We start from the raw sequence: 21,698 nt of genomic DNA on the forward strand, positions 1-21,698 counted from the left end.
AGTCAGGGCTATATAGTGAGACCTGTTTGTAAGGACTCAGGCATTACACCGGCCTGTCCGTCACCTGGCAGAATGCACTCAGGCAGTACTCTGGTCAGCCCAAGGTTCCACTGGTTACGGTAGACTACACACAAGTGCAAAGGACCCCTTTAAAAGAAAGACCCAGCCCATTTATGCTCTTTTCCTACTGTTCCCCTGGGGCAGACTGGACTTTTCTTGACTTCCTCTTCTCTTCTGTGCTCTGTATCCCTATGTCTCTTTACCTTTTCTTTTGGTTTTTCGAGATGGGGTTTTTCTGAATTGCTTTGCAAGCTGTCCTGGAACTCGCTCTGTAGACCAGGCTGGCTTTAAACTCACAGAGATCTGCCTGCCTCTGCCTCCTGTGTACTGGGATCAAAGGTGTGTGCCACCAATGCCCGGCTACCTTATTTTCTTACCTCCCCTTCAATAAAACTTTCAATATGAATCACATCTATGGGTCTCTGTTTCCCCATTTGCCCAGGGGACCACGCTCTTCTAGGTTCCAGGGACCTGCCACCTGCAGTCCCAGCCCATTTATTCTTTATTCCTAACACTGTCCGCAAAAAACAAACAAAAGAGTCGCTTAATTTTACTGGGCCTCTACTTTCACCTCTATAAAAGTATAATAAACTATATCTACAAAAAATAAAGATTGTATGTTTAACACAGTACCTGTCACTACAAAATACTCACACTCCACACTGTACAGCCAATAGGTATAATCCTACCCAGACAAAACTGTTTTTTAGGTTCCCTTTCAGCTAGGTGTCATTAAACTCTACGTAATAGAATGGAAGTGTATAAACTGTGAGCCTGTGTCTTTCTTTTCCCTGGAATGCAAAGGGAGCTGGGGCTCAATCATCCACCTTAACCCATGAAGTAGAAACTGAGTAGCAGGCAACAGAACAAGGTAGAAACATTGTTTCAGGCTTCCGTGTAACCTCATCCTTTTTCCTTTTAAAAGTGTTTTTTTTTTTTTTTTTTTTTTTTTTTTAATGTGGATGAGATTTTGCCTGAGCATGTCTATGTGTCACCTTCACACCTGATGCTGGTGGAGGTCAGAAGAGGGGTCAGCTTCCCTGGAACAGGAGTATCAGACTGGTTGTGAATCACCATGTGGGAACTAAACCCAAGTCTTCTGCAAAAGCAACATCTCTCCAGATGCTAATTATGCTCATCTAACTATTATCTACAGAAATCCCAAAATGTCTGCTAGGGTGTCCAGCTTGCACAAATCTACAGGGATCAGAGTAACAAAGGAGAAACCACTCCAGAGTAAACACAATGCTGGGGATGGACCAGCTTTGTGCATGGGAGGCAAGCACTATCATTAAGCTATAGATGGCCTCAGCCAGTGTGAGACACTTGACAAAGACTTTGAGGGCAATTCCATTGGTGGGAAAGAGTAGAAGCACTTGAGGCCCTGACTTATTCAGATGTAATCTGGTCAATGTCCAAGTAGCTCCAGCCCCCTAGTGCCCCTCACGTGTATAAGAGTCAGGACTTAGGGAAGGTCCTCACAGTGCAGACTGTGACAAGGTCATTTTCATTTCCTCTTTTCATGGGCCAGATGGAGTGGCTCTCAATTCTGCCACCAGCAGCCTAGCCCACTGCTAGTAAGGCAGGTGCCTGGGCAGTAGCTGGGCAGGTGAAGTCTACCCACACCCACAGAATTTCTGCCTGGAGGGTAGCTAAGGCCCCAGGAAGAACACCATTCATCAGATGTACAGCTGGGCCTGAACTCAGGTAGCTTGCTCCTGGCCTCTGCCTGTTCTGGTGCTACAAAAGCCAACTTTCTTTGCTTTTGTGCATGCTGCTTCTCGCCTGAAGAGTTTTCCCTCTATTCCACCAGGTGACTTTCAGTTCCTCACAGATATGGTATTTCTCTTAAAATATCTGAGGTACCATGCTTGGCTAGCCCTACTGTAAAACTCAACAAAACAGCCCCACTTTATCCCGCTGGAACAGTGTGCACATGACCATACCCTGTCCAGGTGGGATCTTGCTCAAGGCCAAAGCCACCAAACTCCTGCCCAGAACAGCAGTGGGCAGGGGGAACTTGAGGCCCAGTCTGGGCCCAGGATTCTGTGCTCCCAGGGCTAAGAGCAGCCTCAGGTGAGCCATCCTCAGTCTCGGTCCAGGGTGGCTCCTCCCTACCTCACCTGTGCTGAGGTCTCATCTTCCTCACTGCTGGATTCCTCCTCGCTGTCCTCTGAGTCTTCCTGAGTTGTAACCCTGACGTGGGCAACTGTAGGCCCTGACCTCCCAGGGTGTACTGGGGCCACCCCTTGTCCCAGGGCAGCTCTCCCTTGGAGGCCCTTCCCCACAGCTTTCCCCTAGAATGACAAGAGGATAAAAGGGTTAACAGGGGCCTGTGAGGCCCCATGAGGGACAGCAGTGAGCCGTCTGGGCAAGTGCAGGCCTCACCTGTATCCTCGTGGTGTCAGGAGCAGCTCCTGACGCCTCCTCACTAGAGGATGAGGTGCTCACTCGCACAGAGGTGACCATGGCAGATGCAGGGGTGGAGGGGGTGGCTTTCCTAGGGGAAGCCTTTGTCTGCTTTTCCAGAGCTCGTTTGGCCTGTGGAGAAAGTGCAGGCAAAGGCTGGAGGAGACCCCCGATTCCCAGGCCACATTTATTCTGGGATGCAGTGCCTCTTGGCCTCCCTGCCAACCAGAACCCAGAGAACTCTGAAAGAAGGGGTATCAATTAGGGCTGTACCAGGCCAGCCAGGTGCCCTGCCCCGTCTTCTCTGGTCCCCACCTGAGCTGGAGCGGGAGCTGCCTCTTCTTCGCTGTCAGATGACTCCTCACTGGACTCCTCACTGCTCTCCGAGTCTTCTTTGAGCATTTCAATCTTGACCTGGGCGGCCACAGGCCCCGCCTTCTGAGGGAGTGTAGGGGCAGCCCTTTCCCCCAAGGCCTTTGCCTGGAATGAGACACACGAGAGGAGCAGGCAGCCCCAGGAAGGACACACATAGCATTACAGACCCAGCCAGCAGAACCTGAGTAAAGGGGCTGGGGCTGGCGGCCATGTTGCTCCTACACTGAGACCTTGCAATGGCTTACCTTGGCTGGGGTCACAGTCTTGTCGTCGTCAGAGTCCTCACTGCTGCTCTCTGAGTCCTCTTCTTCCTTTCCTATTTGGACCCCGAGGGCTGCTGACCCTGCCTTCCCAGGGAAGGGTGGGTGGGTGCCTTTTCCTGAGGTCCCTGGGCTTACAGTGGAAGCAGGTCTGACCTGCTGGCTTTTCCCCAAAGGTTTCACCTGGGCAGGACTTGTGCTTAGGGCCACAGCTGCTGGTGTCTTCCCACTGTCGCTCTCTGACTCCTCACTGCTGCTGTCCGAGTCCTCCTGCTCCCTTGCCTGGGCCTGGGCTGCTGCAGGCCCTGCCTTCCCAGGGATGACTGGAGGAGCCCCTTTCTGGGAGGGCCCCTTGGCAGGGGCTGAGGTACTCTTGACCTGAGGGTTCTTCCCGGAAGGCCTTGCCTGGTGTGAGAAAGTGGGGAGTGAATCAGAAGGGAGAGAGACATGTGCAAAGCTCCGACAGAGCAGACAGCATTATCTGTAAGAAGGGGCAGGCTGGGACCAGCCGAGACAACAGCAGCCTTCTAGGTCTAGGCTGTGATGCTCCTTCCCCAGGTTCACCTGAGGAGTGGTCACAGCAACTGGCTCTTCATCCTCACTGTCCGAACTGTCCTCGCTGCTGCTCTCTGTCTCCTTCTGGGACCTTCCTGTCTTGGCTTGTATGACTTTAGGCCTAGTCTTCTCTGGTGGTGCTGAGGTAGACCCTTTTCCAGAGACCTCTTTGGTAGAAACTGAGGCAGCACTGGCATGAAGAACTTTTCCAGGGGCCTTTACCTGGTGAAAGAGAAAGAACAATTCATGCTTCTCAGTTCCTCCAGTGATACCGTTAGGGAAAAACCCAGAGGTGCCCGACAGCAATTCCTTTTCTCATCTTCACTGATGTCTTAGCTACTACACCTCGGCCCTCTGGTTCCTTGACCTTGACCAGCTCCATATCATTTTAGCATCAGAAACCTTACCCAATTATCTTGCCACCACATTCTTAGCCCCCAGCAGCATCAGTATAGGTGGCCACGGACAGTCCTAGCACAGAAGTGGGTTAAATCCTTAGCTGCTCTGTAGGTACAGGCATAGGCCTCTGAGTCTAGCCAGCTCATTAAACAGCTGGCAAGGCTCAGGCAGAGAAGGGGTATAAAGGTGGTTGGTGAGCGACAGCCTGAATACGGAAAAGAAGTAAAGCTTCCCTGGGCTTCCTGTGGTAGCCAACGGGACCCCAGAATGCCTGTCCTCAGCTCCTGCTCCATCCCGTTCCCACACTAGCCTTCCCTTCGACCACTCTCCCCCAGCCAAGGGCTCCCCACTGCCTGTAGGGTTTGGAAGGGAGGGTGGCCACAGGCCTTGTCTTCTCATGAAAACTTTGTCCTACGTTTCCTTTAAAATAAGTGGCTCTGAACCCTCTATGAGGGGTAGTGACTTCTCAAGAGCAGCTTAGGTTGTTTCTACGGATGCGAACCAACACCAAACTGCAGCCCCGAGTAGGCAGGGTCTGTACACCTCAGAGCCTCAACAGCCAACTACATTCCCTGTCCCTTACACTTCAGGTTGCTGACCACTTATGTCCTTCTGGGTCCTTCCTTGGCCACTTCACGTCGTTAACCACCTCTTCTTTACCACGTTAACAATGGTCATGCACGCCTCCCCTTGCCCCCAATCCTGGATATGGACTGCCCTCACTTGCTCCTCCTTGCTATAATTCTAAGCCCCTCCCCCCCCCCATTTAGCCCCTTGTGCTTGTCCCAGGATGTGATCAGGGCTATGAGATTGCTAACTGAACTACACTCCATGGGAAAGGCCCCCAAACAGGAACAGAACAGATTCTCTCTAGCATTTGACTGCTCACGGTCTGGTTGGCTAGAAAAGCCACTAGGGCACAGGAGTGGTGGTTTGAATGAGAATGGCTTCCATAGGCTCACAGGTTTGAATACGTGGTCCCCTAATGATGGAACTGCTTGTAATGGTTAGAAGGCGTGGCCTTGTTCAAGGAGCTATGTCACCACTGGCTTCAAGGTTTCAAAGTCCATGGCATTCCCAGCTAGCTTTCCCTCTGCTTGTGGGTCAGATATAAGCTTTCGGCTGCTGCCCCAGCTCCATGCCTGCCTGCCTGCCCCACCCCCCCCCACATGGTCATGGACTCTATCCCCCTGGAACTGTAAGCATCCAATTAAACGTTCTCTTTTATAAGTTGCCTTTGTGATGGTGTCTCTTCACAGCAATGGAAAAGTAACTGAAGACAGCATGCCATAGTACACACCTGTAACCCTGGAATTTGGGAGGCTGAGGCAGGTTAGTCTGGACTACAAGGAGAGACTCAAAATGAAGAAAACCACAGGTCTCTTCCCAGCATGGCCAGCTATGCTGAGGACAGTAGTATACGGTCACTATGAAAACCAAGGCAATAATATAATCGCCAGAGTACAGGACCCGCTCTGCAGGAATTAGCCACTTTGGTTTCAGTGTGGGTCCAAAGGGCCGTTTCCACAGTACCGAAGCCCCCTGGCCAGCTGTTATCGTTTTTCAATTGCCCCCACTTTCCTGCCTCTCCGTGAACTCTAGGAAGGGTCTTTTTTACATTGCAGGGACACTCGTTACACCGTGGCTTTGCCAGCATCAGGAGCCCTGGGCAGTAGGCCAAGGGCCAGCCAGCCCTCCCCGGGCTCACCTGGTGAGGCATCCCAGCAGGGGGCTCGTCTTCACTCTCAGAGTCCTCCTCACTGCTCTCAGCCTCTCGGGCATTTGCAGCCCTCCCTGGTGCAGCTGGTGTGCCTTCTTGGAGCCGGGGCATCACACTCCCTAACTTGGTAGGGCCTGGGGTTGTCTTTGCTGGAGGCTCCTTGGCAGGAGCTGGGGAAGCTTTAGCTTGGGCTGGTTTTACCGAAAGTTTCACCTAGAAGCAGGAGACAGAAACAGCAAACAAAGAACCATTTCCCCTTTGCTGTCAAAGGGGTGTCAAGCTCTGTGGCAATGTGAACGAGAACGGCCCCCTTATGCTCATGTTTCTGGTCCACCAAAGTGGTATACTCAAGTGCTGGACAGTCCAGGAGCAAGGCCTGAAGTTAGGGGATCCAGAGGTGTCCTTATGCCTTACTAAACTCAAGGCCCAACAGCGAGAGAGAAGGTAAGGAGCATCTTATGGCCACATCTTAGATAGATGGGGATGTCTCAGCCTTCACAGGGTCAATGGGTTTGGTGGGGCAGTAGCATCCTAGTCACTCTATCGGTCTATCCCTGGCTCCTGCTGGCCCTCCCTCTAAATTGTTCAACCTTAGGGTACAACATTGGAATTTACAAAATTCATGCCCAAAATCGAACAACTGAAATAAAAAAAAAAAAATCCTGTGCTTTACATAAGCTTATGGCTTTGTATTGGGCTGTAGGCTGGTTATACCTGCTAGCCATATTTCTAATGGGACACCTTGGTTACTGCCGCTGGCACCGTCACTGTTATGACAGCCCTCCAGTGGGCCTTATCACTTATACTTGACACTTTCTTCTAGTCCAGACCACAGCAGCAGTCTTTGAAACCCTGTGATGGCCCCTCAATAACCCCACAAATAACCTTACCTAAGGCCTAGCTCAGACAGAGGATCGAGGCCCCGCCTTTCATCTTGCACCACATTCCCTTCAAATAAGAAACCGTGGAACCGTGTGCTTCAGAAACACAAGCTCCCTCTGCCTGTCTCTGCCAGTGCTGGGGCTTGTGCTCACCATGTGTCAGGCTGACTGCTATGGCTTTCTGCTTTCCTTTCCCACTGCAATTAAATATCCAATGGTCCCCACGAAGGCAGGAGCTCTGCCTACCTGGCTCCCTTTGCATTCTCAAGGTCTGGTGTTAAGCACTCAAAATTCAGATAAGGCTACAGACCAAAGGTCCTGTCCCATCCTAGCCCAGTACCTACATTCCCATTAGGCTGAGAGTCCTCTAGGAAGCCTTACCCCGAGCATGTCAGTCTCACTCCTACTCAGGGTCTCTGCTCCTGTGTCCTCTTCTCGTAACTAAACACTTGACCCTGGTGGCCAGCACACCCTCAGCTGTACTGTGCTCTTCAGTCTATGGCTGCTTTGCCTCGGCTGTAACCTTTCCAGCTGCTGACACAGACTATGACCTACTAACCGGCCACTGGGATCCGAACACCAGCAAGGCTTCTGGGAGGGTCAGAGGCTGGAAGACAGCCATGCCTGGGGATGGGTGGCAATTACCTCTACATCGGTCTCATCACTGGAGCTGGAGGTGTCTTCACTGGAACTGCTGGCCTGGCCCATTGACAACACTCCTGAGGGTGGACACAGGATTGAGTACCCTTTCCCAGAACTCCCAAGACAGTTGCTAGAAAAATCTGGGTGCCAAGCACTCTTTCTCAGCTTTACAGGATTAGTCCCCCAGCTGGGGTGGGGACCTTCCTTTTTGCACACCCCTCTGAGGCCCTGGCAAAGCTAGCAGCACTTGACAGTTAATCGAGTCACTCTTTGCTATCATGCTGAGGCACGGGGGACAAGCTGGGCAAACACCTATTCTGCCCAAGAAATGGGGACAGACCTGTACCTTTCCATTTGGTTTCCAAGTGGCCACAGTGGTCCCTATAACCCACCCAAGAGAAGTAAGGACATGCCACTCTCTGAAAAGCCCGAGTCTTGTCTGGGCAGCTGACCCAGGAGGTCAGGAAAGGGAGAAATGGCTGTCACAGAGACAAACCTGTATTTAGAATGTCTTAAATAGCATAGCTCGCCTCCCCGTCCCAGGCTCTGGGGGCCTCTCACCAGGCTTGGCAGTGGCTCTGAGGGCTTGGACACTGCCTTCCTCCTCAGTTTCAGAGGCCAAGACAGTGTTTGCCAAGGGCTCTGCTGACTTCCTAGGGGACTTCCCAGAGAGCAGGTGGACCACCCCCTTTCCTGATGCAGGGTGATGCACAGAGTTCACCATCTTGTTGGCTGTCTTGGTCTTTGCCTACAGAGTATGAGAGGGATAAGCAGATGTCAGGACAGAGCACATGAGAAACAGAGCCTCCACATGTGGACCCAACATGGCCACTTCCTATCTCCTTCCCCAGCCTAAGAGTTCCAGCCTGTAAAACAGCCAACTGGTCTGTCACCTCACCTTTACAGTGAATGAAGACAACTGTTAGGTGTTGAGAGTATTGCCATTCCTAGGTCACAGTAGTTCCTGCTTTGCATTAAGCAATAGTTCAATGTGATATCATTACTTTACATATTACTGCTACGTTCTGGTTTAGGCAACATAATCATTTATGTACCTGCAATGGTGTTTATAGATTACAGACAAATGACACTAAGTACTTTCTGATTCAGAAAATCTGTAGAGTACACAAGCACAGAAATCTTATTTATGATGGCATTCTATAGCCTAGCAGAGCCCATAACACTCCAGGTACTGGAGAAGTGCTACTCAGTGAACAGGTGAGTATAGGGATAGGGAGGAAACTGCCCATGTGCCATGCAGCTCAAGGTAACAGGTATCACTTCTATTTCACAAAAACAGCCCTGGCTGTCTGTCCTGGAACTAGCTTTGTAGACCAGGTGCAGACACAGACCGAGCTTTACCACTCTATCCTGACACAGGAGACTATGCTCTACTTACTGGGTATAACTCCCATAGGTAACAGATAATTTGGAAATAACTCACCTGGGCCTTTTCTTTCACGCTTGATGGCAAATCTGCAGCTGTAGTTGTGGAATTGACAGATGTTGGTCTCGGGACTGGAAGACACAAACACTGTGAGCAAGATGTGCTTTCTCATCTGAGGACAGGCAGAGTTTAGCCATCTCACAGTCCCACTGGTACTGGCTGCTTGGTGCTCGGGTGAGGACCTGAGGCCTAGCCCAGAACCACAAGCAAGAGCTCTGTGTTGTATCAGCTTGGTTACCATGTCTATCCCCGAGGGACTCCCAGCTGCTTCATGGCACAAGACTCGGGAGGTCCCCAGAGGGAAAAAACACTGGCTTACATTCCTACCAACTACCACAAAACATGCCTGACTCTGGCCAGTGCTCTTTGCACAGGGTGCCAACCCTTAGTCCAGATAGTCACCGGCAGGCAGGGCAGTGAGCAGGAGGCCAGCCTTAGGCAACAGAGAGAACGATGTGGAAGTCAGGTGGTTCCTTGGTGAAATGGTGCTGACCCATGAGCTGGGTCTAGCTGGAAATGTTGAGATCCAGACTACGGATGGTTTTAGCGAATGGTCACCTTAGATCTTGACATTTAGGGGAAGTTATCATTAAAGGGACAGTTGTTGACACCAACAGCAGAGCTGAATTCTTTTTTTTCTCCCGAGACAGGGTTTCTCTGTGCAACAGCCCTGGCTGTCTGTCCTGGAACTAGCTTTGTAGACCAGGTTGGCTTTGAACTCACAGAGATCCACCTGCCTCTGCCTCTTGAGTGCTGGGACTAAAGGCGTGTGCCACCGCCACCCTACAGTACTGAATTCTTTCCTGGCACTTCAACGCTCCTTTTTCTAACCCCGTGTCAAGTTTTCAACATATCTGGAAGTATGGAAGAAGAACACTAAAAACACCCGGCTCCAGCCTTTGTTGTAACTTCTTGGCCAATCTTAGTTCACACACTGTCTCGTTTTCCCCTTCCACATCACACACTAGTTTGAAGAAAATGCTTGACATCCTGTCATGTTACCCACAAATACTTCAAAGAGGACTCTTACGTTAAGCTAGATGTGGTGGCACATTGCCTAGAATGCTAGTACCCAGAAAGCTGAGGCAGAGTGTTCCTGAGTTTGAGGCCAGTCTAGACTACATAGCAAGACCTTGTTTCAGGAAGAACTAAGAAAAACAACACAACAACCCAAAATGTAAAAAGTCAATCACAAGTCAATCACCACAATTCTAAAAATTGATTACTGGCTCAAGAGATATAGGTTAGGGGTGGGGGGGGGCACATACATACGGGACAGGACCCACTATGTTATTTTGATGTGAAACTGCTTCCTTGTGTGTATGTTTTCACCTTTCTGCATCGGGTAGCAATGCAGAGACCCATAACTTGTCAGAGTTGAGAGTAGTGCCTACTGAGCTCTCAGTCCTAAATGGGACACAAATCAAGCCTACAAGGCACTGGGGACATTACAGGATAGCAGGTAGACAGAAAGCAAGAGCTGGTGCAGTGCTGTCTTACGGATATGACAAGGTCATTCCCATGAACTCACTGGAGCTATAGTTAACTACGGTAGACATTCTGGCAGGCAGCGCTAACTTGACTCAGTGGATTGATTATAACGAAACACAAACATGAAAAAGAAGAGGATATTAAAGTGAGAGAACATACTAGAGCTGTCCTGGGGAAGCCAGGATGAGCTGCAAGTATTGTATGAAACTGTCAAAGGATAAATAAAAGATATTTTAAAAATCGATTACTATCAAATACCTAATCAGTACAAACATTTGCTATTTGTGTTTGAAGCAGGACGTGGATCTGTCCACATGCACATAGGTGGACACTTGTTTGACTGGAAGGAACAGGGCCGGATTATTGTAGGCTGCTCACTAAGGGACACTGGTAGGATGTGATGGGGACAAGAACAGGGATCCCTGCACTTTTCTCCTGTATGCCTTTTATATACAAACCGGACATGCCCTGAATTTGTGACTTAAGACTAAGATATAAAATATATACGCAATATCCTCTCAAACATCTGGCACAGCACACACAAGAAAAAAATAAAAGACAAGACTGTAGAGTTGTTGGTGGCAAGAATGTGGGCGATTTCTCCCCTGCCTTCTCTTGAAGCCATTTTCAGATGTTCTGTAATGAACATTCCATAATGAATCCTGTGTTTCTTTTATAATCAGAAATCCTACTTAAAAAATGAGAAACTGTCTTCTACGTAAGTGATACGATGCCTTCAAGACAAAGAGACACAGCGATTGCTGGAAGGTGTTACAGCTGCTGCTGGGAGAAAAGAGGCCAAAGGGTCTCTAGACCACTGCCACACACTGCCAAATAAGGGGTCTGAATGAGAGTGTCTGTGAATGCTTGGTTCCCAGCTGGTGGACTGTTTAGAAAGGATAAGGAGGCACAGCCTTATTGAGTTGTGTCATGGGGGTGGGGGATGGGGATGGGGGACTTGCTCTGAGGTTTCGAAAGCCCACAATAACCCAGCCTCTGGCTCTTTGTCTGCAATCAGAATGTAAAGCTCTCAAGTAATGCTCCAGGGCCCTGTCTGCTGGCCTGCCATCATGATGACCATGGACTAGCCCTCTGAACCTGTAAGCAAGTCCCCCCAATTAAATGCTTCCTTTTACATAAATTGTCTCTTCACGGCAAAAGAACAGTAATTAAAACTACCAACAACCCTTGAAGCAGCCCCAAGGCCACTCATAAGTGGGAACTGTCAACACCTTCTGAAGTGGTCCCGACACTGGCACAAATGTAACCTCCTTCCTTTCTTTAGCAGTAGCATCGAAAACAGCCCTTGGGGAGTGAACTGAACAGCTGTGTGGGCTGCCTTTCCCCCCACCCCCTCGTAGTCCTTGCGGGACTGGAACTTACTATGTACCAGGCTGGCCTTAAACTCTGAAATTCATTTGTCTCTGTCCTGGGGGAAAAAGGTGTGCACCACCACACCCAGCATTCCAGGGTCTCATGATTCTCTCTTGGATCCTTAGAGTTCGGGGTCACAACATCTGCTACAAAGGAAGGGCTCCCCAGTACTTCCTGACCTCCGTCTGAAAAAGCCCCACCTGTTCTGGGCTTACACTAAAGGATGATTCAGAGGGGACACGGCTGTAAAGCAGACTGGCACTCCACAGCTGTCCCTGGGGCAGGTCCCAACCCCACCCAGCACCCAGCAAGGAGGGTTCTTACCGGCTTTGGCAGTTTTGATTTCTGCCTCCTCTTCCTCCTCCTCTGAGCTCTCTGAGCTGCTAATGGGGTCTGACACCCGGGACTGCTTGGCTTGCAGTGAGGCATCATCCTTTGCCTTCTGTTTCTGGCCAAGCTCTGAGGTCCTGCAGGACAGGGGAGACAGGAAACATCCATCATCTACTCAGTCTTCAAAGGAAATGTGCACACATGATAGTTTAAATAGTGACACCAACACAGTGTGGAATTATCTGCGCTCTGCATCCTCACCCACTTCCTAAAGTACTATTCTCAGTGTCACAAGCAGCCAACGATGTTACAGAATAGCAGCAGCTAACAATCCATCAGGCAACTTGTGACAGCCCATGAGGGCTGTACAGAGCCATCTAGGCTCCTCTCACCCTAGAATCGTGTCCTCCTCTTGTGCCGGGGTCCTTGTTCTTCCCCTCCTAAACTTGAGTTTGGTGCAAAGCATCTCTGCTAATGGCCCTCTGCCCTGCCATCCAGTTTCCTTCTCTGTCTCCTGCTGACTGCTTTCTGGGTGAGTTCCCCTCACTGCACAGACAGACCCCAGAGAAGAGAACAGCAACTCACTACAGTCCCCCAGTGCCTGGCATATATCTGGAGAAAGGATCCATTAGGGACTGGCCTGGGTCAAGGAGGAAGCAAGATAGTTGTGTGTAAGGTCTAAGTCAGACAGCTTAGTCCCCCAAACTTTGACCTTACCCTCCCACCCGCAGGAAGCCACTGCCTAAGCCCCATTCTTTCCAGCTGGGTTTGACACTGCTGCTAGTTTGGGATATGCTGCCAAGGTCCCTTCTTCCTAGGAAAGCCACTTATTACATGTATCAGTTTATTTCACCCCTGTCCTCCAACAGAATGTGAATTCCACAAGAACAGAGACTTTCCCTTCTTGGTTGTTCTCTGCTTTATCAAGAGTAGTATCTGAGAGAGAGTACTGGGGTAGGGTTTTCACTGGCCAGTTTTAGAACTTTATTAAACAGACCGCTGTGTTTGGGCTTCACAATGCAATGAGATAATAACATTCACTTCATAGATAAAGATAATCTATCTAGGAGATCACAAAAGTTGCTCAAGGTCATTCAGCTCATTTCTAGGTTTGACTTCATAGGTAACCACTGGTCTAGGCTGGCTTGGTGGGTGAGATATCTAACCTACTCTGTACCCCTCACCCACAGAGAGAGCCAGAGGCAGGAAATGGGACAGCTCAGGCATGGTTTGCTGGGAAGTAAGTATAGTAACATCTGCACACCTGGATAAGATGGAAAGAGAAAGGACCTGTGCCTTGTGCTTGGTAAGCAGCAGAGAGGAGTATTAAGTATGGACAGGAGGGTGACCTTAGCCCTCCCACAGCCAGACATCCCCTGCCTTCAGAGCTGTCATAATGAAACATGCACCAGCAACCCCACTTTTCAGAAGCTCAGATAAATGCTCACACCCAGTGCCAGGCTCCTGCCTTCACTAGTCCTTCTTTGAGTCATGCTTGCCTCCTTGATTACAATGTCAGGGACAAGAAGAAACCAGCTGGGCTGTGGTGAACCACACCTTTAATCCCAGCACTCGGGAGCAGAGGCAGGCAGATCTCTGGGTTTGAGGTCAGCTTTGTCTACAGAGTGAGTTCCAGAGGAGCCAGCACTATACTGAGAAACCCTATTTCAAAAACAAAACAAAACAAAAACAACAATAAAAAAACCAACCACAACAAACAAAACAAAACAAAAAACCCCCAAAACAAAAACAGAAAAACAAAAACCAAACCAAACCAAAAGAAAGAAAGAAGAAATCAACTGCTCTAATTCTTTTCTGTGACAGAATCTCACTATGTAAACCAGGCTGGCCCTGAACCTAGAGATCCTCTTGCCTCCGCCTCTGAAGATTAAAGGCCAGTGACACAATTAGCTTTTATTCTTAAGAGATCCAGTGTTCACTGGATGTGGTCAGACACTCCTTTCATCCCAGAACTGGTGGCTAGCTTGGTCTATAGAGTGAGATCCTGTCTCTCAAAACAAAAAAACAAAACAAAACAAAAAACAACAACAACAACAAAAAAAGTGCATTCCAGCTCAGCATGTCTCCCTCATGATAAGCTACACATGGAGAAATACTCATATACAAGTGATATAACCTGCCTTCTGATGGTGACAAGTGTTCACAGTAGGCTATTAGAACATATGTTAGGCCAATTTGTACATTACCTTGTTGCAAAGATGATCAGTTAGGGTAACCCTGCTCTATCCCTTCCCTTCTACCAGACTTACTGTTGCCAGTGTGTATAGATGTCCAAAAGGGTGATGGGCTGAGTCAGGAAACTCTTCTGTAGAGAAACAATAATAGAAAGCTTCAATAGGTACCCAGCCCAATTGGTATGTATCCTCCTTAAGCCTGCAACAGGTGCTTCAGAAAACAGTCTACTTGGGCAAACAGTTCCAGTTACAATCCTTTCTTTCCATGTGATACAATGATAAGAAGTACCTTTGAGAGGTGAGCACATGAACATCCAAACTAGCATCACCCAGCATCCCTAGCTAGCAAGCTATACTTAACCTCTTAGATGGTTTTCAAAGGTCAAACACAAGACAGCCCAAACCCTGAAGGCTTCCAGCCTACTGGATGTCTGAAAAGACAGGAGACAAGGTTTCTCTGTATAATTGTCCTAGCTGTTCTAGAACTCCCTCTGTAGACCAGGGTGTCCTTGAACTCAGAGATCTGCCTGCCTCTGCCTCCTGAGTGCTGATTACAAATCAAAGACATGCACCACCACTGCCTGGCTGGTTCAAGGGTTTTAGTTAAAAGAGAGAACAGGTACCAGGCTTAGGCTGAGGACATACCATGTGGACATCAAGACTGAATAGCCAAGTGCTCCAATGAGAGTCAAAAGAGTCACATACAGAGGAAAAGACCAAGCCAGCATCCAGATTGGCCTAAAGTCTGGGAGAGCTCCTACTCACTGGCTGAACACATCTCTTTTCCCTGCAAACTCCAGGATCCTTCTTCACAGCTCAGTAATCGTAAGATGGAAAGGGTTGCTGTCACTCTGAAGGGCACCATCTAGTCAGTCAATTTCATTCTGCCCTACCCCACACAGTCGGGCTACCAGCTCCTAACAGGGTTTTGCCATTCCTGTTACCTTCTGAAGGGCACCATCTAGTCAGACAATTTCATTCTGCCCTACCCCACACAGTCGGGCTACCAGCTCCTAACAGGGCTTTGCCATTCCTGTTACCTTCTGAAGGGCACCATTTAGTCAGTCAATTTCATTCTGCCCTACCCCACACAGTCGGGCTACCAGCTCCTAACAGGGCTTTGCCATTCCTGTTACCGTTCTCTTGCCAACTGCACAGCTCAACTCTTCACTTCCTTCTAGTCTCTAATCCAATGTCATCTTTTCCATAAGACTTCTCTGACCACCTTAGTTGTCACTGGAGTCTGACATTCCATATCCTCCTTGCTCCCTTCACTGTGGCCAGCACCTGCTACAATCTAGACAGGCTAATCCACATGTTTATTTTTATGTGTCTGTTCTGTGAGGACACTCTTGCTTGGGAACAAAAACCATGATGATGGGCACTATATCCTGCTTCCCCTATTTGTTAAGTTACAGGTGGAGTATGAATGGAAACGGCATCGATGTCCAGGAAGGCTAGGAAGGACACAGACAATATTCTAAATCCCAGTAGCTCTCAGTTTTGAGTTCCTTTTGTTTCTGGGACAGGGTAGCCCTGGGCTGGCCTTGAATTCACAACAGATGCACTTGCTTGGACTCCTAGAGGGCTGGGATTACACGCAAGCACCACCATACCCAGTGGCTCTGCAGTTTTCACTGTAGCCAAAATGGTATTGGCTAACCAGGTTAATATCCATCTCACCATTGGTTACCACTGTTCTTCTGTGAGGATTACCCCTGGGTCATTCCAGCCTGTCTGCTTTGCCTTCATCTCTCTGGGAGACCCAATAGTGTGTATTTCAAACTTTAGGTACAGCAAACTTTCTGGAGGCTAGCTAGGGCACTCAGAAGCTCCATCCCAACTTCAAGGCACCAGCGCCTAACTACCCATCCCCCTCGAGCTCTCCAAACCAACTATTACACCCTCAGAGAAGCAGTCCTGCATATTCCCCACCCAGATTCTGCCAGCCATCTCAAATCTCCCATTCCACAGCTTAATACAATGTTAATCATACCTATACTTGTGTGTGTGTGTGTGTTTTGCACCCTCTACTAGGCTGTAAGATGAGCAAAGGCCTGAGATTGGCACTCCCCATTTTGTCACCAAGCTAAAAGTTGACAAGACGAAGAGCTTTGAAATCACTGCACCAGGAGTTCGAGTCTGGTTAAAACCGAAGTCAAGGGCCTGCACGCCTTGCATTCCAGATCATAAAATAAGGAGGCCTTCCTCTTGGTGTTCCGAACAAGAGTGGTGACAATCCACCCGGAGACCAGCGGCTAGTAGGGTGCCCTAGGAAAACTGCATAGAGCCACGTGGCCTGAGAGTAGGGAAACTTAAACAAGCGCTACCGGGAACCGGGGCGGGAATTACAAAGCTGCGTGCCTCGGATCAGAGGTTCCGGCCCGCCCACTGCACCGACGAGGAAACTGAACCCCGGGATGCAGCTGGAAGTCGCAGGGGGTAGAGCAGAGCTTAATGCTCCTCCTGCATTCCTGGCCCGCATTTCGGACCCGCGCTAGGTCTCCAGGGACGGGGGCGGGCTACTGCTCTCTAGGTCTTGCACTCGGCCCTCCGTCGCTTACCTGGCCGCTCTGCTCCTTCACTTCCCGCGCCGCGCGGACGTAGCCAGCCTGCAGCAGATGATGGTAGATGAGGGGAAGCAGCTCGCGGCGCTTCCTGGCCTCGGCCATGCCAGAGATCCGGCCAGCCTATTCACGTGCACGCCCCCTAGCCCCCCACCAGCCTCTTCCCTCGTGCCCTAGGACCTCATGTTCCTCACTTCCGGCTCTGCGTCATCCAGCCGTGCGGCGCGCTGGGAAGTGTAGTCTTGCAGCTGGAGTGGCCATCCCGTACGAGAGGGCGGAGCCACGAAGGCTAATCAGCTCTGCCATTGGTTTGGAGGCGTGGCCTGATTCGAACCCGCCCTCGGGGCGGCCATGATGAAATGGGCTCCTTCAGTTTTAATTCTGGTTAACTTTTTTTGGGGGGAGGGGGTTTGAGACAGGGTCTCTCTGTGTAACAGTCCTAGCTGTTTCCTAGCTGTCCTGAAACTCACTTTGTAGACCAGGCTGGCCTCGAATTCACTGAGATCCGCCTGCCTCTGCCTCCCAAGTGCTGGGGTTAAAGGCATGTGCCACCACTGCCCTTGAAGCGTTTTACTGTCATGGTCTTAACGATAGGGTGTCTTTATTCATCTTCTAACTTCCTGATCGTTGGCCCCAGCTTCCAATTACTCATTAATTTCACACAATGTTTAGGATCCATAAACCAGGCATTAGTTTCCATTAGTGTGTTGAATCGCTAAATAAATCCTTACCTGAGCCCCATATGCCAGGCTAGCACCCAGCTAGGCTGGGGACATGTAAAGAGAAATAAAACAAGCAGTTGGCCTTAAAGGTTACCCAGGCGGGAATTACATTTGACAATTACAGTTCAAGAGAAGCATGGAGGAGAGGCACCTAACCCCAAAGAGACTTAAATGTTTAGACTCAAAGACAGCAGACTGCCTCTCCCCACCCGCCAGGGTTTCTTTGTGTAGCCCTGGTTGTTCAGGGACTTGATCACTCGATTTGTAGACCAGGCTGTCCTGGAAACCACAGAGATCTGCCTGTCTCTGCTTCCTGAACTCTGAGATTAAAAGCATTGCCACCACTGCCCAGCAACAGCAGAAATTGAAACTTTTCAGCACCAAGGAGAGGACAGACTGGAGGTACTGCATGAGTCAGGGTGTATGAACCACCTTGGTGCTCCAAACAGAACTCTGGAGGAGGGAGAAGCAGGCTTATAGTACCTTTCTCCCAGCAGGGCTCTGACATGCTCCAAGACTAATGTAAAACCAGGTGCTGGCAGGGGACCATGCCTTTAATCCTAGCACTCAGGAGGCTGATCTCTGAGTTCAAGGTCATCCTGGTCTACAGAGCAAGTTCCAGGACAGCCAGGGTTACACAGAGAATCCCTGCCTCAAACAAGCAAAGAACTCCAATGTGGGCTGCTGCGTTTGTTGAGGGGGCTGCTGCGTTTGTTGAGGGGACACTGACAGGGAAAGAATGGGAGTGGCCTGGGCATATTTGAAGCAGCTGTTTTAGTTTAATGGATGGGTTGGAAATTTACTGGTAGTTTTAACACTAGGAATGTTATATCTGTCAACATACATTTCCACCCAAATTCAGGACTCACATAAGTAGGTATGATGATTAATTGTCAGTGGTGACTGGACTTTAGAATTATTTAAAAGTTACTTCTATGGGCATGTTTAGTAAGGTGTGTCTGGGTAGAGCATCCAGACTAAAAGCCTAACAAAGGCCTGCTTATATTTTTTTTTTCCTTTCTTTGCTTTCTGGCCTGGTGACACGTAACCAAAATTCCTGCCAACATACCTTTCCTGCCATGATGGGCTCTGAACTGTGATCCAGAATAAACTTTTCCAATTTAAGTTGTTTCTTGCCAGATATTTGGTCATAGAAACAAGAAAAGTGACAAATGCACATTCTAGGGAGAAGCACAGAGGGCCAGATGACAAGAGTGAATACAGTGTGTAAGGAAACAGATTAATCTATTTGGACATTGAGCAAATATTTATTGAATAGCTACTCTTGGAGACCAACTGGCCTGTACTCCTGAAAAGCTTACAAGGCTAACGAGGCAGGCACATGCTAAGCAAATAGCCATGGCATGCACTAGTATAGTGTTTGAAAGACACACTGAGTCACACTCTCTGGGTTTAAATTTTGGCTTTGTTTCATAATAAGTGGGCTTGGCAAGTTTTATAATTTCTCTGTGCCTTAGTTTATCTGTGAGGTGGAGATAATTGCTATTTCTTCCTGCAGTGGTTGTCATGGAGGGAATAGAGTTCCAAGCAGAAATGTTTAGAAAGGTCTTTAACAATAGAATGGAGTACCTTGGAAATTACTGTAAAGTAACAGGAAGAAGGGATCCCTATCTTCTTAGGGAAAGTAGAAAAATTCCCAGAGGAAGTAGTGTTTATGAATTATGTGTGAGGAAGTCTGGGTTAGAAGAATCCTGGTCAGAGGGGCACCTGTTAAAAGAACTTGAGGCAGAAGGTACAGCTAAAGCTGGGAGTGATGCTGAAGCTGGGAGTGATGCTGAAGCTGGGAGTGATGCTGAAGCTGGGAGAGATGCTGAAGCTGGGAGAGATGCTGAAGCTGGGAGTGGTGCTGAAGCTGGGAGTGATGCTGAAGCTGGGAGTGATGCTGAAGCTGGGAGTGATGCTGAAGCTGGGAGTGATGCTGAAGCTGGGAGTGGTGGCCTATGCTTGTAATCCTAGAACTCTAGAGGCAGAGACCAGGGGATCACTCTGAGTTGGAGGCCAGTCTGGTTTACATAACAAGTTCAAGACAGCCTGGGCTACATACACAGTGACACTCTGTCTCAACTTTGCCTCGTTCTGGAAAAAGGTACACTTGAGGAAAGAGGCAAGTGAAGGCCCTTGTGGAAGGGACTAGGGGTGGATTGTGGCAGGGGTATTGAAGAGCATAAAAGGATAGCAGAAGGCAGACTCCATATCAGAAGTCTTTTTCTCCCACTTGAGGGTGGTTGGAGAACAGTGGCAATGTGAACCCTAGAGAGACAGGATACCATATGAACCAAATGTGGCCTGAGCCAAGTGGTGCTGGTGCACTCCTTTAATCTCAGCACTCAGGGACACAGAGGCAGGCAGAACTCTGAGTTCGAGTCCAACCTGGTCTGCAGAGCTAGTTCCAGGACAGCCAAGGCTACACAGAGAAACCCTGCTTTGAAAAACAAACAAACAAACACACAAACAAACAAGAAATAAAGAGTGATGATGATGAGAGGTAGGGGCAGCATGGGAGCAACAGAGGGTGGAGTACATCTTCGATGTAGGACAATGGCCTAGGGAGGTCCCTAGAGCTGGTCAGAGTCACCACTAACTCCTGTTGGCATGAGAGCATGACCCAGGAGCAGTTCAGAGCAGAAAGGATTATGGGGTGTCTGTGCAAACAGGTGGGCAGAACCTTTTAGATGAAGCAACAGGAAGAGGATTTGGGGAAAGGGTGGAGAGAGAACAGAGGGTGGCAAAAGGAAAGTAGAGTGTCAGTCCTACCTCAGACATCCTGTGGTTTCCTCTGTGTGTATGTGTGCTGCTTGGGATGGGGTTGGGGATGGAGTCCAGAACCTTGTGAATGCTAAACAAGCATTCTACCCCAGCCATATACCTCAGGCCCTTAATAGGTACTTGGAAATCTAGTTTGGAGACAACTTAGTCTGGACCAGAAAAAAAAAAATAGAAATTTGTCAATCAAAACAGGTTCCTTGGAACTCTGAATATAGACAACAATGCTCACCAAGAACACACAGAGAGAAAGAAGATGGTACCAGAGGCGATTTTGAGGCATGCCCACATGTTAGAGCTGTTCAAAAGACAAGCCTGCTGAAGAAACAAGCCAGAGGGTGGGCTCCTGGGAGGAAGCTGAGTGAGGGTTTCAGGAATGTGGAAGGGTGGGGAGTAGTTAGAAACTACTCAGAGGAGCCAGAGTAGTTAGAAAGATGGGCATGGATCACACCTGGTCAGGTTACCATCATGGAAGACTCAAGAAGTGGTGCATGAAGATCAGGGAGGGCTGGGAGGCTTGCTGTTGGGAAGCTTTGTGTGGAGGGGAGAAAAGTGTGTGTGTGTTTGAGGAGGTGTGTTTTGAGTTGGAAGAGACCTATGTTGCTTTAAAAACTGATGCAGACTCAGGGAGAGATGGGGGAGGCATTTTAGGTGGAAGCTAGGGAAAGGACTGGGAAGTGATGTTTGAGGGCATGTGGGAGGGAGGGATCAGGGTGTGGGTGGAGGGCTGGTCTGAGAGAGGGGGAAGGAGGACTTCAATAGAACCCCAAAGCGGGAGCCTGGAGAGAAAAGGGTGCACATGTGGATGTAGGTTTGCAGTGGGAGATTTCATCTTGAACTTCTATTTTCTCTTTGAAGTGGGAGGCGAGGTCTGCTAAGAGTGAAGAAGAGGGGGTAAGGAGTTGGAAGGAGGGAGAGCAATCATTCAGAACATCAAGCAACTTACCCACAAGATCCCTGGTGGCCTGCTGGATTTGATGACCCAACTGGGGCTTATAGTGGCCACTGTGCTGGGTCCCAGTCCATCTTTCAGAACAATTTCTGTGGCCAGGGCTCACCTGCCCAGATGTAGGAAAGACAAGCGCTCGGAGGGTTTGTCCAGGACTAGGGTTTTGTCAAACATCCAGGAAACAAAAGGGTGTGGTGGGGTCTAAGGTGTTCCCACAAGACCATAATGCCCCACCCTTAGGTCCTTACAAACTAAACTGATAGGGAAAGTGTGTAAAGGGTCAGTTTTCAGGGATTCAGCCTTCAGAGACCAGGGACACCTTAGGTTTGGGGAATCTAAGAATGCTTTTAGGTGGGGCGAATGAGGATCCGGGTTTCTGCTTGCTTGCATAGTTGGTTGCTTGATGAGCAGGACAAGATTCAAAGACTTGTGCCATTTCTCACTACCCTCTCCTCACAAGTTTCTCCTCTTCTGGGTCATTCCCAGCCCAAATGATAAAGAAAACACCCTTAAAAGGGCCTTGTGGTGTTGTCTTACC

General features: G+C 49.2%; 1 protein-coding gene across 1 annotated transcript in view; it reads right to left on the bottom strand.

Moving 5' to 3' along the window:
• Tcof1 (treacle ribosome biogenesis factor 1) overlaps positions 1-16,932 on the bottom strand; it is a 30,787-nt gene extending 13,855 nt beyond the window's left edge. The window contains exons 1-12 of the mRNA XM_051200756.1: positions 16,703-16,932; positions 14,214-14,269; positions 11,938-12,080; positions 8,746-8,819; positions 7,863-8,049; positions 7,305-7,378; positions 5,767-5,991; positions 3,669-3,881; positions 3,090-3,509; positions 2,785-2,949; positions 2,449-2,601; positions 2,184-2,357 (exon numbers count right to left, since the gene is read on the bottom strand). Of these exons, the coding sequence (XP_051056713.1) occupies positions 2,184-2,357; positions 2,449-2,601; positions 2,785-2,949; positions 3,090-3,509; positions 3,669-3,881; positions 5,767-5,991; positions 7,305-7,378; positions 7,863-8,049; positions 8,746-8,819; positions 11,938-12,080; positions 14,214-14,269; positions 16,703-16,810 (1,992 nt within the window). The 5' untranslated portion in view covers positions 16,811-16,932. The remainder of the gene's footprint in view (positions 1-2,183; positions 2,358-2,448; positions 2,602-2,784; positions 2,950-3,089; positions 3,510-3,668; positions 3,882-5,766; positions 5,992-7,304; positions 7,379-7,862; positions 8,050-8,745; positions 8,820-11,937; positions 12,081-14,213; positions 14,270-16,702) is intronic.
• Positions 16,933-21,698: the final 4,766 nt, after the last annotated feature.

Source organism: Phodopus roborovskii, unplaced genomic scaffold, assembly GCF_943737965.1.
Source record: "Phodopus roborovskii unplaced genomic scaffold, PHOROB, whole genome shotgun sequence".
In the NCBI taxonomy this organism is placed as follows: Eukaryota; Metazoa; Chordata; class Mammalia; order Rodentia; family Cricetidae; genus Phodopus; species Phodopus roborovskii.